Source organism: Nilaparvata lugens, chromosome 6 (assembly GCF_014356525.2).
Source record: "Nilaparvata lugens isolate BPH chromosome 6, ASM1435652v1, whole genome shotgun sequence".
Lineage (NCBI taxonomy): Eukaryota > Metazoa > Arthropoda > Insecta > Hemiptera > Delphacidae > Nilaparvata > Nilaparvata lugens.
Window position 1 is genome coordinate 39038410 of NC_052509.1, and position 14030 is coordinate 39052439.

The following is a 14030-nucleotide window of genomic DNA, read 5'->3' on the forward strand; positions in this document are numbered from 1 at the left end:
CTAAGAAATATTTCATTCTAATAATCATTCAAACTCTAGTATTTCATAATTACTCAATATTTCATATTAATAATTATTTTAAGAATAATTTCGGAAGAAGATCTGGACCTAATCGTAATAGATAATTGAAATAACCAATTAGAAGAAAAATGTAGCCTAGTGTAAATATAATATAGTAGACTAAATACAGTGGCACAAGGAAACATGAAATTTTGAAATACGGTAGCGTCATTTACACGATAAACTTTTAAAAACCTGAAAATAATAATGGAAAGGCATTTATTCAACATGCGATTCATGCTCTTACAATCAGAATGTCCAAAAGTACGTCTTTGCTTTTCAATATGATATTGGAAAGATGTGATCACATTTGGGGTTCACAGCCTTTTATGGGTAGTCCAAGGAAATGGAAATTTGGAAATTATACCATTTCCACAATTAACTATAAAAACCAGTCTCAAAAAAGCCAGTAAAATCTGCAGAAAGAAAGAGGGCAGATTGTTCCACAGAGAGGCGAGAAGCATGATATAAAAGGATATAGCCTAATCTTTGTGTAATGATGAGGATGGGAATGTTGTCACTGAGGAGGACGAGGTGGACTACTGAATAGATGGGCCAATTATTTTGGAATAATCAAACAAGAAATTCATTGGAAGAATATGCAATCATTGAGGAACCTACCCTGAAAGAAGTGGATAATGCATCTAAATAATAATAATAATAGAGCACGAGAAATGGCAAAATGACAGCAGAACTCAACAAACATGGTGGAAAAAATCTAAGGAGACTGATTTGCCAAGTTTGGAGAGAGGAAGTGATGCCAAGTTATTTGTATGTTGGAGTATACCCGTGTATAATAAAGGTAATGAGAGGAATTGTTGCAATTATAGAGCAATCGCGCTCCTGAATTTCACATATAAAGTATTTTCAATGCTATTAACGAAAAGGATTGTCAAGTATGCAGAAGACATAGAAGAAAAATATCAGTGTGAATTCAGAAGAGGAAGAGGAACACTAAATCAAATATTTACTGAGAGGCAAACATTGGAACGATGTCTGGAGTATGATAAGAATATACATATTTCAAGCAAGCCCTTGATTCTATGAATAAAAGATAGTTTAGAAATGCCCTCGGATCATTTGGGTTAGCTAAGAAACTTGTGCAGCTTGTACAAGTGCTCCTCAGCAAGAAAGTTGGAAGAAGGAAAAGCAGGGAAATAGGCATCATAAATGACGTTAAACAATGCGATGTACTGGCAGCAGTGCTCTTCAACCTGACATTGCATCATGCCATTAAACAATTGGATATTAGAGGAAATATATGCATCATGGAATTGAAAAACTAGATGGAAGAGGGAATATATATTTTTGATTGAGTCAGTTGGGTGCATATGCGGATAATGGTGTTTTTATAGCACAAACTGCATGAACAATTAATGGCACGAAAAAAGCACTGATATACAAAAGCACGAAACAAAATAAACGTAAATGTCCGCAGTAGATGCACAAGGATGAACAATGGATTTGAGGGTGGGTGAGTGAGTTTTTGAAGGTGTCAGTGAAGGTGCCAGTACCTTGGTACACCCCTCAATGCAAGAGACAGTATGACTCTAAAAAAGTTGATGGTTTCTAAACTACTGAGTGGAAGGTCCAAAATGAGATTATATATTATAATAGGACATTGATAAGACCTAATGTGTGCTATAGCTCTGAATCATGGAGACTGACTATGAGAGAAGAGGAGGCATTGAGAGGAGTTGTGAGTGAGAAAAATCTATGGAGCAGTTGGTGAGGCTTAGAGAATGAGAAGTAATGAGGAGGAAGAGGAAGAGCTCGAGTTGAAAGCACCGTCACGTTCATTAAAGCCCAGAGAGTTGGATAGCTTGGCCATGTGTGAGGTGTGAATGAGGGAGGTAAGACTTCCAATACACTGCATGCACCCAGAAAAAGAGGTCGCCCCCGTAAAATATGGTTAGGTAGCGTGGAACAGGACCTGAGATTGATGGAAATTAGGAACTGGAGAGATCAATGTCAGAGATGGAGGCGGATCGTTGAGGAGGCCAAGGCCCACACTGCAACAAAATGTCTCGGTTCCCTGCGCAAATGTATAGAATAACCATAAAATATAGAGAATAGAATGACTATTCACTGAAATGTAAATTATGAACTTCCTAAGTTGAAGTTCTCAATACTTTCAAGCACGGGTCACACTTATCATGCAGCTTTCCAATACGACTTCGATCCGGTCATATATTATGACTAGTGATGACAACGGCCTGGAACTGTTCATGCAACACATGTCCATCATGTGATCTGACCCACCACCACCCCTCCACCACACAGAAATATCAGACATTATAAGGATCGGAACGCGGCATGATAAGTGTGGCCCGGGCTTGATTCGCTTGCCTATAACTTTCCTACATGATGATGAATCAAACATTCTAATCCGAAACGTTTTCATACTCTATTCGATTTTGGATTAGTAAATTTTTTGCGATTTTCGTGTTAACTTGACAGAAAAATATAATTTCTGAGGTAAATTGAGACGAGAGCCTATTCCTTTCCATACTCATTCTACCACGATACTAACAATTGAAGCCCCCCCCCCTTTGCAAACAATACCCCAATCACAAATCTTCTTCACCGGCAAGGACCACCTCAATTCTTAAACAATGAATGATATACTAGAGTTTTTGTTCCTAATTATTGTTTGATCCGTCTATTTTTCTTTCCATTACCGGTATGTTATCTTGCTTTCTATTTTCTGTAGCCTATTTTCCCTGCTTAACTTACCGTTTTTTTTTTTTTTTGGTCATCATAAATCGATAAATTAATCTTTTCATACAATATGAATCTCTATTTTGTTTCTTTTTAATATTTTTTTTTATTTCTCTATTCTGCATCATCTCTTTAATAATTAGATACTAATTTCCTATTTTGATTACAGCCCAAAAATCCTTTTATTTTGTTTATCTCTCTTTTTCCTTTATTTATTAATTTCTCTTTTTTCAGTCCATTCTATTGTTTTAGTAAAATAGTGTGTTAGACTCCCTGAAGCGGTCCGTAAGTTGCATATTAAGTGCTGGATGGTATTTTTTTTAAATAAATAACATTAAATTTGGTTTGTGATCCGTTACTATGCACTTCTTTATATTATAAACTTGTTTATTTGTTTTTGAAATGCATGTATATTACATTTTCTTGTATTAAGCTTACTGAGATTAAAACATCATTCATTCATCCATGTGCTGGTAAACATTTACAGATGATATGTGAATAACAGGGAAACAGTCAGCCTAATTACCATAAAACGTGGACGAATACCAAATTTGTAGTAAGCCAGAATTCACATCAAACAATTACGTTGCCTCATGCTTATTGACTCATCCATCTTCCGATTTTACTTATATATTCTGGAAAGTATATTAGTTCCCCAATAATAGGGTTCCAAGTAAAAACCGTTAAACATGCTGCAGTAAAAGAAAAGCGCGGACTGTACTCGGCACGGCACTGCGCGGTGTTTTGGCCAACTGTACAGTGAGTCACTCAGTGACTAATTTCTGACTCTATGGGCCTATGGCATTGTTCAACTACTGTGAAAAATCATAATTAAGTTGAAGAAGAAGTCATAAGCATTTTTTAATGAAATTATAAACACTTAATAAAAGAAACGCAACTGTAACGCCCCATCGCATTGCGGAAACAGTAGGCCTATTAAAATACATAATGCGTTCATTTAGCGATTTCTCTCAAAAATCGTTAAAAAATGGTTCATGCTCAAAATCAACACGTTGATTTGCAAAGACTCATTAGGCCTCCCCCTGATTCCATCCTAACTTTTCAAGTCACGTTGTACTGTACTCTTCCTTATTATACAATATATTTTAAACTTAGGTTATTAATGATTGAGACAATTGTTGAGATGTTATAAATTAATGAGGCGATTATTATAGCATTAAGAGATTAACCGAAATTAAGTTGATTAATTTTTAATTGAATGAACTGACCAAACTGAAACTGCAACTAATGTGGGGAAATGGGGATTGATAATAATAATAATTGTAATAATATAATTTTTGACAATGCCAATATTAAGACCTCAATCATATTTTAAACTTAGTTGAATAACACCGATCTAAATATCATGTATTATGTCAAGTGAATATTTTATGGGAGTGGAAGAATTATTAGTCCTAACCTCACAACTGTCACTCGTACGTCATACACAAAGTTTGATATTCAAAAACCTTATAGAACCCGTAACTTTATATTTTGAATAAAGTTAAAATCATATAAACGTTATAACGATTATATTAATTGGTAGATTGTTGTTGCCTACAAGCGATGAACAGAAAAATAATACAAATTCACAATTGTAAACAAACAGAAAAGACATACCGATGAGTTAGGTTAGTTAGGTCAACGTTAAAACAATATAAATAAAATAGTCAATTCAAATGTTTGGTTGTAAGGCTTAACTTACAAATTAGCTAAATAAATGTATTAAACAATTTACATAACATTCGACTGAATAAAATTGTTTTTGTATAAAATTTATGAGATTGAAATGAAAGAGAAAGTTTAAATGGCTGGCATTAGGTTAAATACTCGCGTATTTAGTTTTTAAATATAATACTTATCAATCCTGAAAATATAACATTTGTAATGATAAGAAATAATATATTTTTCCTGATTCTAGTTCACTATTACAATATTGAAATTATGTGTATTGACTTTACCTTTTCAATCAACAGAAGGATGAGGGGATGATGAAACAATTCACACACTATTTGAATATTACATTACACTTTAAATTGTATAACTTCATAATTCTTCATACTTTTTTTCTTGATAAATGTAGATAAAAAGAACATAGTAGCACAAAATTTAATATTCAATTCACTGCTTTACACTTACGCACGCCATTGTACAATTCAATAACAGCAAGAGCGAGAGCGACTCATCCTTCAGAAGCTCAAACACAGACTGGGCCTGGCATCCTGTAAACACACAGCAACAGAAGCAGTGTTGAATCTTAATTTCCGATGACAACTGTTTTTTTCCAAAATTATAACATTTTCTAGAATATTGATTAGAAATTAATGAATATTTTATAAAAAATTGAAGCTTTAATTACTTTTCCTAATTAACAAAAACTAGTTCAAAGAATCAGCATATTGCAGCAGCCATTGGTGCATTCGTGATGGTCACGAACGCAAGAATCTGGAATCTCTCCTAATCAATTTTATTCTCTTGTCTTGTTTAATTTTTTTATAATATTGTAGCATTATGATGAAATGCGATTGAATTTACTTTTTCCTTCGAAAATAGAACAAATGGGGTAGCATAGCCTACTACAGAATGAATTTTTGATCACCTTTATATTAGCCTATAAGAAAGAACAGATCTTCTTGAGTAATTATTGTAGGTAAAAGGTAAAATGCAACGGACAAAGAGGGACATTAATAGTTACAGCTTATTTTATCTATGTCTGTTTTCGACTAAAAAAAATATATTTAACCACCGTCCTCTGTAGGACACGTGATACATTATCGTTGAAAAAACATAAAGATGTCTTCCGAATCAACCTAATATTCATTCAAACGTTGAAAAAATCCGTTGAGAACGTTCAAACGAGAAAAGTGGTTTAATCCACATTGAACTAGGATGATGAAGTCAAACGTTAAAGGTTAATTAATAACGTTAAAGTCATAAAGGTTAATTAATGTAACGATGAAATTAAATACTTGATACTTGTATAAATCCCACTAGTAGCGCGACAGCGCCGTGGTCGTCATTGGTTGGCCCATACGTTGAGAAATTCAACCTTTCAGTTAACGTTTTGTGCTACCTGGGGTACGGTACTGGTTGGGGGTAAATGGGTATATACAAGTTTAATTCGTATGACAGCATGTAGGAACAGAATGAGAGGATTTAACTGAACGCTAATTGCTAATACTGTGATAAAATATCTCGTAAAGACGGTAGTAGGATCCCAAGTGACCCAACACTCAAAATAAATATAATTATAATTCTATGATAGTAGACTAATAATAGAAAAATGGGTGCATACAGAGGGGTGCAGGTGCAAGCAGGGGTGCCCAGCCCCCTCAAGATCAAAGACACAACAAAGGATTATATTATAGTGAGGTCCACGTTTGTAAAGGCAGAACTCAATAGACTACTTGGTGCCAGTTGCACAAAAGCCTGTTAAATTTTAATTGTGATTGATTCCACGAGAAACAATCTTATCAAAAAGGCCTTCTCTGATTGTTTGGTTCTCCTGAAATTAATCACGGTTGAAATTTAACCGGCTTTTGTGCAACCGGGCCTCGGTATTCCTATATTATTGTTTATATCATTCATAGCTATATATCCTTTTCTAGCTCCGCAACGTTGCCAGATTTATAATTGAACTGAATATATATATTGAAATGAATATAATTGAATGAATGATATAATTAAATGAATATATATTTTCTTGACGAATTATAAAATACGGTAATATATAGATAGCTGACTATTTTCAACAAGAATGAACAGCAGTTAGGACTACCGTAATACCGGTATTAGGCTAAATCCACAAAGTAGAAGGAATGTGGCTTTCTTCTCTGTGGCTAAATCAGATATGCCGGTCTATAGATCTATCTTCTATGCAAGGCAGTGGATAGGCAAAGAATCGGTAACGTCATCCTTCTCCTATAGTGAAGTCCGCCACATTATAATGGCAGTGATTGTTTAGCAATGGTATAGCTATCCTTGTCTATCGTTCAACAAAGCGGATAGTGCTATCTCTTTCTCGCTTTGCTCTGTTGCCAGATTGTCTTTTAACAATGTAGAATTAATAATAATTAATTAACAAAATGTTTATCTTAATTATGAAAATTCATTATGAAATTATTGAAAAATAATATAATTTCTTGCTTAATAGAATATAATTTACCAGCCGTCAGACTCGCTTCGCTCGCTGTATCCGTCTATATTTATCCATATATATCAGTCTATATTATCTATATTTATCCGCCGTATCCGTCTTTTCTCGCCATATCCGACCCCCGACTGGATCGTCCAAAAATGAGATCAGCGTGCTCGCTTCGCTCGCCTCCATGTAGACTTCAGCGGAACCTCTGTACCGAATTTGAACGTATTACGGTATGTCAATTTGATCTCGAAAAACACCTGTTACTATATCGGCATATCTTTGGCAAACAAAATTCTTCCACCTTAGCAAAACCTGTGTACTGATTTTTTTTTAAATATATTTCCATCAATTATTGAAAAAGGTGAGGAAACGCAGAAAAGCTGAGAAAACGCTAATTTTGGCTAATTGGATAAATTGGTATTTAGGAGGTCCTGGATAAATGCATTTCAATCTTCAACTTGGTGCCAACCTAACAAAGTTAACTCAACTTAATGCCAACCTGACAAAATTTTTAATTTAGTTACCAGAACAACACTGTTTCGAAGAGGTACTCTCTCTAGATTATAGTTCTATATTAACATATGGTATGGACATTTTTTTCAATTATAATAATTTTAAGATATTGGAATAAGAAGAATATACATGCTAAAAGAACTTTAAACCCTTAAAAACCACCCTTAGAGTTAAAATATCGCCAAAAGATTTCTTAATGCGCCTCTAAAGGGCCAACTGAACATACCTACCAAATTTGAACATTTTTGGTCTGGTAGATTTTTAGTTCTGCGAGTGAGTGAGTGCCATTTCTCTTTTATATATATAGATTATTTTAAACGAGCCGTTATTAATATTACATCAAATTCTGTTTCAGCTACCGTCTATAGAAGGCATTTTTAAGAAAGAATATCGGCAACGTTTTTCTCCTATCTTTCTCAACTGTTATTATAACGTGGACCTCACTATATCTCTGTCTACTGTCATTATAACAAAGACTTCGCACTGCTATAGTGAGATCCACGTTATAATGGCAGTATTTGATTAACAATGATATATTGCTATTTTTTCTATTATTCGACAAAACAGATAGCACTATCCTTTTCTAGCTCAGCAACTTGCCAAATCCGTTTTTAACAATATAGAGATATGATTAATCAAGGCAGACAAACGGCAACGCTGTTCTCCTAGCTTCATCCACTGTCATTATAACGTGGACCTTACTATATAGTTTTTAGGCCTAATATCCTAAACAGTTCATCCTTGATGAGCAGTTCATCCTATGATCCTTGTGACGCACCATGCATGTCCATTAAAAAGGCAACTTTTCATAAAAGGTTGTCGAAAGGTTTTTTGGGTAAATAACTTCAATTTGTTAGGTACCAAATATGCTGCCTATATTGAAATTGAAATATTTTCCAACTCGGAGGGGATGAGGGATAGTATGTGGTGCAGAGTGGGAGAGAGATTAAAAAACAGTTCAGTCAAAATTAGAGAATTCTGTAATGAATAGTCATAGTTGCCAAGTTGACAAAACAGGCTCAGTCGATGCGGTGTGCTCTATTCAGAGTGGAGACTTTGTATGCGTATCATGAATGATGAACTGTTGAACACTCACTACAGATTACAGAACGTTGCCGCTTATTTATTAGCACAGCAACATCGCAGCAGCTGTATCGCTACTTCACTCTGCTCCGCATATCCCTCCAAGTCAGAAGATTTTTTATTCCTACTGAAGGTATATAGCATAAACATAGCTTTTAAAAGACCAAAATATCAAACTTTTCTGGAAGAGGACTCCAGGGACTTCGCTTTTGTTGTTGCGAGGTATTCCAAAAGCTCATTCATAAATATTTATGGATATTATTTATGGTACCCTTTGTGTTGTGATCGCTGCTGGGCTGGTACCCTTTGTGTTGTGATCGCCGCCGGGTTGGTACCCTTTGTGTTGTGATCGCCGCTGGGCTAGTACCCTTTGTGTTGTGATCGCCGCTGGGCTGGTACCCTTTGTGTTGTGATCGCTGCTGGGCTGGTACCCTTTGTGTTGTGATCGCCGCTGGGCTAGTACCCTTTGTGTTGTGATCGCCGCTGGGCTGGTACCCTTTGTGTTGTGATCGCCGCTGGGCTGGTACCCTTTGTGTTGTGATCGCCGCTGGGCTAGTACCCTTTGTGTTGTGATCGCCGCTGGGCTGGTACCCTTTGTGTTGTGATCGCCGCCGGGTTGGTACCCTTTGTGTTGTGATCGCCGCTGGGCTAGTACCCTTTGTGTTGTGATCGCCGCTGGGCTGATGCTCGACTATGTTTTCACTTCTGGTGACTGCTTATAGGCCCACTGCCAAATCACTGATCAAATTCGTGACTCACCTTGAGACATCCACAGATATCCATAGGCTACATCAATACAATCACATAGAACCTGCTCAAGGTCATAGGAGGAAATTCAAAACAAGAAATATGTATTTCAATTTTCACCAAATCTACGGAACTCAATATGACTTGAAATTATTATTATTTATTTAGGCTCTTTATTATTTTAATAATGATCAAGCCAAATGTCAGATATAACTCAACTCGATGTGAAAAATAACACTCACGTTTTTGAATGGCAATTTCATCGTTTTTGGTGTGTGGTGTGGCTATTTGGGCATATAGAATCGAAAGAGTTACCTATTTATTTGATGACGTGGCAAAGTTTGGATAGTGACGTCCACTCCCTAGTGGAAGAGATCCATAGAAATCGATAGAAAAACTCTATTGATACCATATCAATATATGCTCATGGATATCAATAGAAATCCATGGATACCGTACTAATAGAAATCACGGTAAATACAGTCAATGAACTTATATTGATATCACTACAAGTTTAGTGATATCAATTGGAGTTCATGGATAATTCATATCTAAGTTTCGTTGAAATCCATCCATTAGTTTTCCAGAAATCTTGATTAGTGAGTCAGTGAGATAAGAATTTTATAAGTATAGAAGATATACAGTAGTCTGATCGTAGTTTCAAATATGTTTCCGCCAATCGTCATGCAACTACGTCGTTAGCAAAAAGTACAAATACAGCTAGGTACAGCTATAAGAAAACGAAACAGAAAAAGTCGTATAATTTATATATCATCAAAGCATGTAAAAAACGGAAACACCAAAACACTACATTTCATTTACTTACGGTACGCCGGTATTCAAGAAATTATCCAAAAGTTCAACTTCTATAGACTATTCATCATACCAAAGGAGTACGGTAGGCTATTTCAGAGTACCTAAATATAAGTCAAGATTCAGGAAGGTGGAAGTGCAACTGAGATGTAGAGGTTATATATGAGATTACCTTTTAATATATGCACAATTTCTCCAATTTTCATAAGAGCTGGCTAGCTGTCTTTGGTACCTCCATTAATACTGGGAAAATTTAGCAATTATTGAAGTGTATTCTCTCGTCTTCTTGTCGTTTATCTTTTAAATATTGTTGGAGCTCAATCAAATCTCTTTCAGTATTTATGTAATTCCTCGATAAAGACGTGTCTCAAAAAAGCCCTGCTCTCGTATTTACCGTACTCTGAGAATTTCTATTTTTGCCAGTGAGAGCATAGAAAGCTCAAAATGATCCATTCTTTTGAATGTGATGATCATTTTATTTCGTGGCCTGAAAACTTTTCATCAAGGTTGGATTTGATGAGATCCGGAGTTCTGTGGGATAGTAAGCTACTCCTACTGTACACGGTGCGGTAGGCTACCTATTAAGGAAAAGGGGCCAGTTTCATAATAGAAATACCATTTCATAATACAAGATAAAAGCTTCCAACAAACACTAAGCAAATTAAAATATTGCATATTTGACCTTACATTTCTAGTGGGGAGACTTCTTCTTCTAACTGTATTTTCTTCTATCCATAATAATTATATGCTCATACTACATATATATATGCTTATAAATATATGTTTTTATACTGTACACTACACCGTCTCAGAGTGTGGAAAAGAGATGACATGTTTTGGGGAAGATGTTAAGTCGGTCCAGGACCAGAGAAAATAAATAGGCGTCGATGGCCTCAGTGAAATGAATGTCAAGCTAGACATTAACTAAACAATAGGTAGGCGTCGGTAGCCTCAGTGAAAGAATGTCAAGATAGACATTAATAATAGGCGACAGTGGCCTTCAATGAATCACTTGTAAAGCCAAGGGTAGCTGTCAAATCCAATAAATAAATAGGCGTCGATGGCCTCAGTGAAATGAATGTCAAGCTAGACATTAACTAAACAATAGGTAGGCGTCGGTAGCCTCAGTGAAAGAATGTCAAGATAGACATTAATAATAGGCGACAGTGGCCTTCAATGAATCACTTGTAAAGCCAAGGGTAGCTGTCAAATCCAATAAATAAATAGGCGTCGATGGCCTCAGTGGAAGAATGTCAAGATAGACATTAATAAAATAATAAGTAGGCGTCAGTGGCCTCAGTGAGTTGAATGTCAAGATAGACATTAATAAAATAATAATTGGCGTCAGTGGCCTCAGTGAGTTGAATGTCAAGATAGACATTAATAAAATAATAATAGGCGTCAGTGGCCTCAGTGAGTTGAATGTCAAGATAGACATTAATAAAACAATAATGGTGCATACGTAAATGAAATTGAAAAGAACGAATTACATAACCTGAATAAAATTTTGAAGAGGAGATGCGGCCAGGCAGACAGGCAATGACTCCGCAATACCAACAGGAACAGGACATCAGCAAGCGATGAAGTGATTAGGCCATGCGATGACAAGCATGGAAACGTCCATTACAGCAGGCGAATCCCCCAATGGAAAAGTAGGCTGGAGCGGGTAGAATTCCAAATGAATAATCCGATCTTCAAATTGTGGAATTTTTGGATTGATTTCCAAACAGTAGAGATGATGCACTTGAAAGTTTGAGGTTCACGAGGTGAAACCAATTGTAGAAGAATGGCAACTGAAGCTTACATGAGGTTGCAATTTTAGACAAAGTTTATCCAATTTTACCAGAGTAATTGAGTGAAGAACTCGATGAATAATTGAATCACACTGAAGAATGGAACAAACGAATTAATTTGAAGAATAATTCACACTTTAAAAGGTTTTGTAGATCAAATGAATAGCGATGAAACGCTCACACGCGGTTGCAATTTTAGACAAAGTTTATCCAATTTTACCAGAGTAATTGAGTGAAGAATTCGATGAATAATTGAATCACACTGAAGAATGGAACAAACGAATTAATTTGAAGAATAATTCACACTTTAAAAAGGTTTTGTAAGTCCGATGAATTCAGATGAAAGGTTTAGACCGGGCGTGAGATGCATACCCGACGACCTCCATGAATAGATAGACAGGAAAAGCTAAAACGCTAGCAACAAAAACGAGAAGGCGGAAATGTAGCCACGTACGTGAAACGTCCACAACGTTTGGTGAAAAAGTGGCAAATAACTAAAAGGTAAGATGCCAAAGACAAGATTAAATTCTAAAAAATCGAATAGCACAAATATTAAAATTGCAACGGCAAAAATCCGACGAAAAGGTACGAATAGAAGTATAGAAAAACAGCTGGTTAGAGAGTGGCAAAAAACCGCGACTGAGACGTCGCTGACAGCGCAGACGCACAAAAGACACAGCGCACAGACAGACAGACATGATGACGACATGATGTCTATGTAGTAGCGGAACGAATAACAAGTGAAACCGTTCCAATAATGCTTTGTCAGATTTTACATAAACTGGGCCCCTTGTGTCATACGGGGTATGGCACAATAAGAAAAGTAAGAAATATGTAAAATCTGGCAAGGCAATTGGAAATTGAAAACTGGGCCCCATGTGAGAACCAGGGGAAAAGAACAATGAAACCTGAAAATTCAACATGAACCATAAGAGCAAGGGGATTAACTAGAATCCTCATCAATGGGAAGAGGTGCTAAACTCGAAATAGCTCTCTTAAAGGTGCCGGAGGGAGTGAGAACAGTGACAACTCGAACCTTGTCGTCCTTACCGGGATGAACTTCAGTAATGCGCGCCAGCTTCCAAGTGGACTGCGCGGAACCAGGATCCTTCAAGATGACAACTGTACCGACCTTCAAATTTTCATAATTGCTTAACCATTTGCCTTTTTTCTGAAGAGTGGTTTAATAGAAAGTACGAGATTTGGGGCCGCCTACACGAATGGAAATAGGACCGGCGTAATCCAAACCACAATTATGAAAGTGAACATTAGCCTGAACGCGGGCCGCTGGTAAACTACCCATGATTTGCTCAGAGCGAAGAGCCGAAAAGCGAAAACACAATATGCAATGCCGCAATACACTTTTGATGGTGCGACGGTGGAGGGAAACCAAAATCGTTGTCTTACACTGGCCATGGTGGCCTGCACCCCAGCATGACTTATACGACGATGGTGAGCAACAATCAATGCACGAGTGAATTTGTGATTGCTGGGCAACAATATTTGATGTTTGTAATCAAATGAAGCATTTGCGTTTTGCAAACGTCCACCAACTCTGAGCAGAGAATCTGAATGAACGAATGGTGACAAGGCTTTAATAGAACTATTAGGCAATAGCTCCTGATTTTGACGCAATGCCTTAAGTTCGGCAGAGAAAGCTTCTTCTTGAATAGATTTGAAGATACAATTTTCAGCTTCTGAAATTTCAGAGATGGTTAATTGACCAAACGCGGAGTGACTGAATTTTGTTTTTTACAATTATGAATGAACCGTAGAACATATGCTGTTGTACGAACAATTTTGTGATAGGTGGAGCAACTATTGATTATACCTGAAATAACATCATTACGAGAAGAAGCAGTAGCTAATACCTGAACTGATTGAGAACTGTTTTCCTGAACTGATTTCTGAAACTGATGAGAGACATCATTTGAAGTTAGAAATTCGACGTGACCCTACGGGGAGCGGCCACAGGTGAAGCGGGGAGGCACGAACGAGGTGCTGCAATAGGACGAATAGCTTTACAAGGACCAAATATGACCCAACCTAGACTGGTTTTCTGAAGGATGGGAGCGTTTTGAGCTAGATACAATTTACCAGGCTGAAGTATAGATGCGAATATGCCAGCACCAAGTAACAAATCTACAGGTTTAGAT

General features: G+C 36.5%; 1 protein-coding gene across 4 annotated transcripts in view; it reads right to left on the reverse strand.

Moving 5' to 3' along the window:
- Positions 1-5003, reverse strand: part of LOC111062309 (lysine-specific demethylase 4C-like) — a 67661-nt gene extending 62658 nt beyond the window's left edge. For 2 of the 4 annotated variants that reach the window (XM_039430768.1, XM_039430766.1), the window contains exon 1: positions 4921-4997. In XM_039430768.1, the coding sequence (XP_039286702.1) occupies positions 4921-4929 (9 nt within the window). In that variant the 5' untranslated portion in view covers positions 4930-4997. Of the gene's footprint in view, positions 1-4742 lie in introns of all 4 variants that reach the window. The other 2 variants (XM_039430765.1, XM_039430764.1) reach the window with 2 other exon arrangements.
- Positions 5004-14030: the final 9027 nt, after the last annotated feature.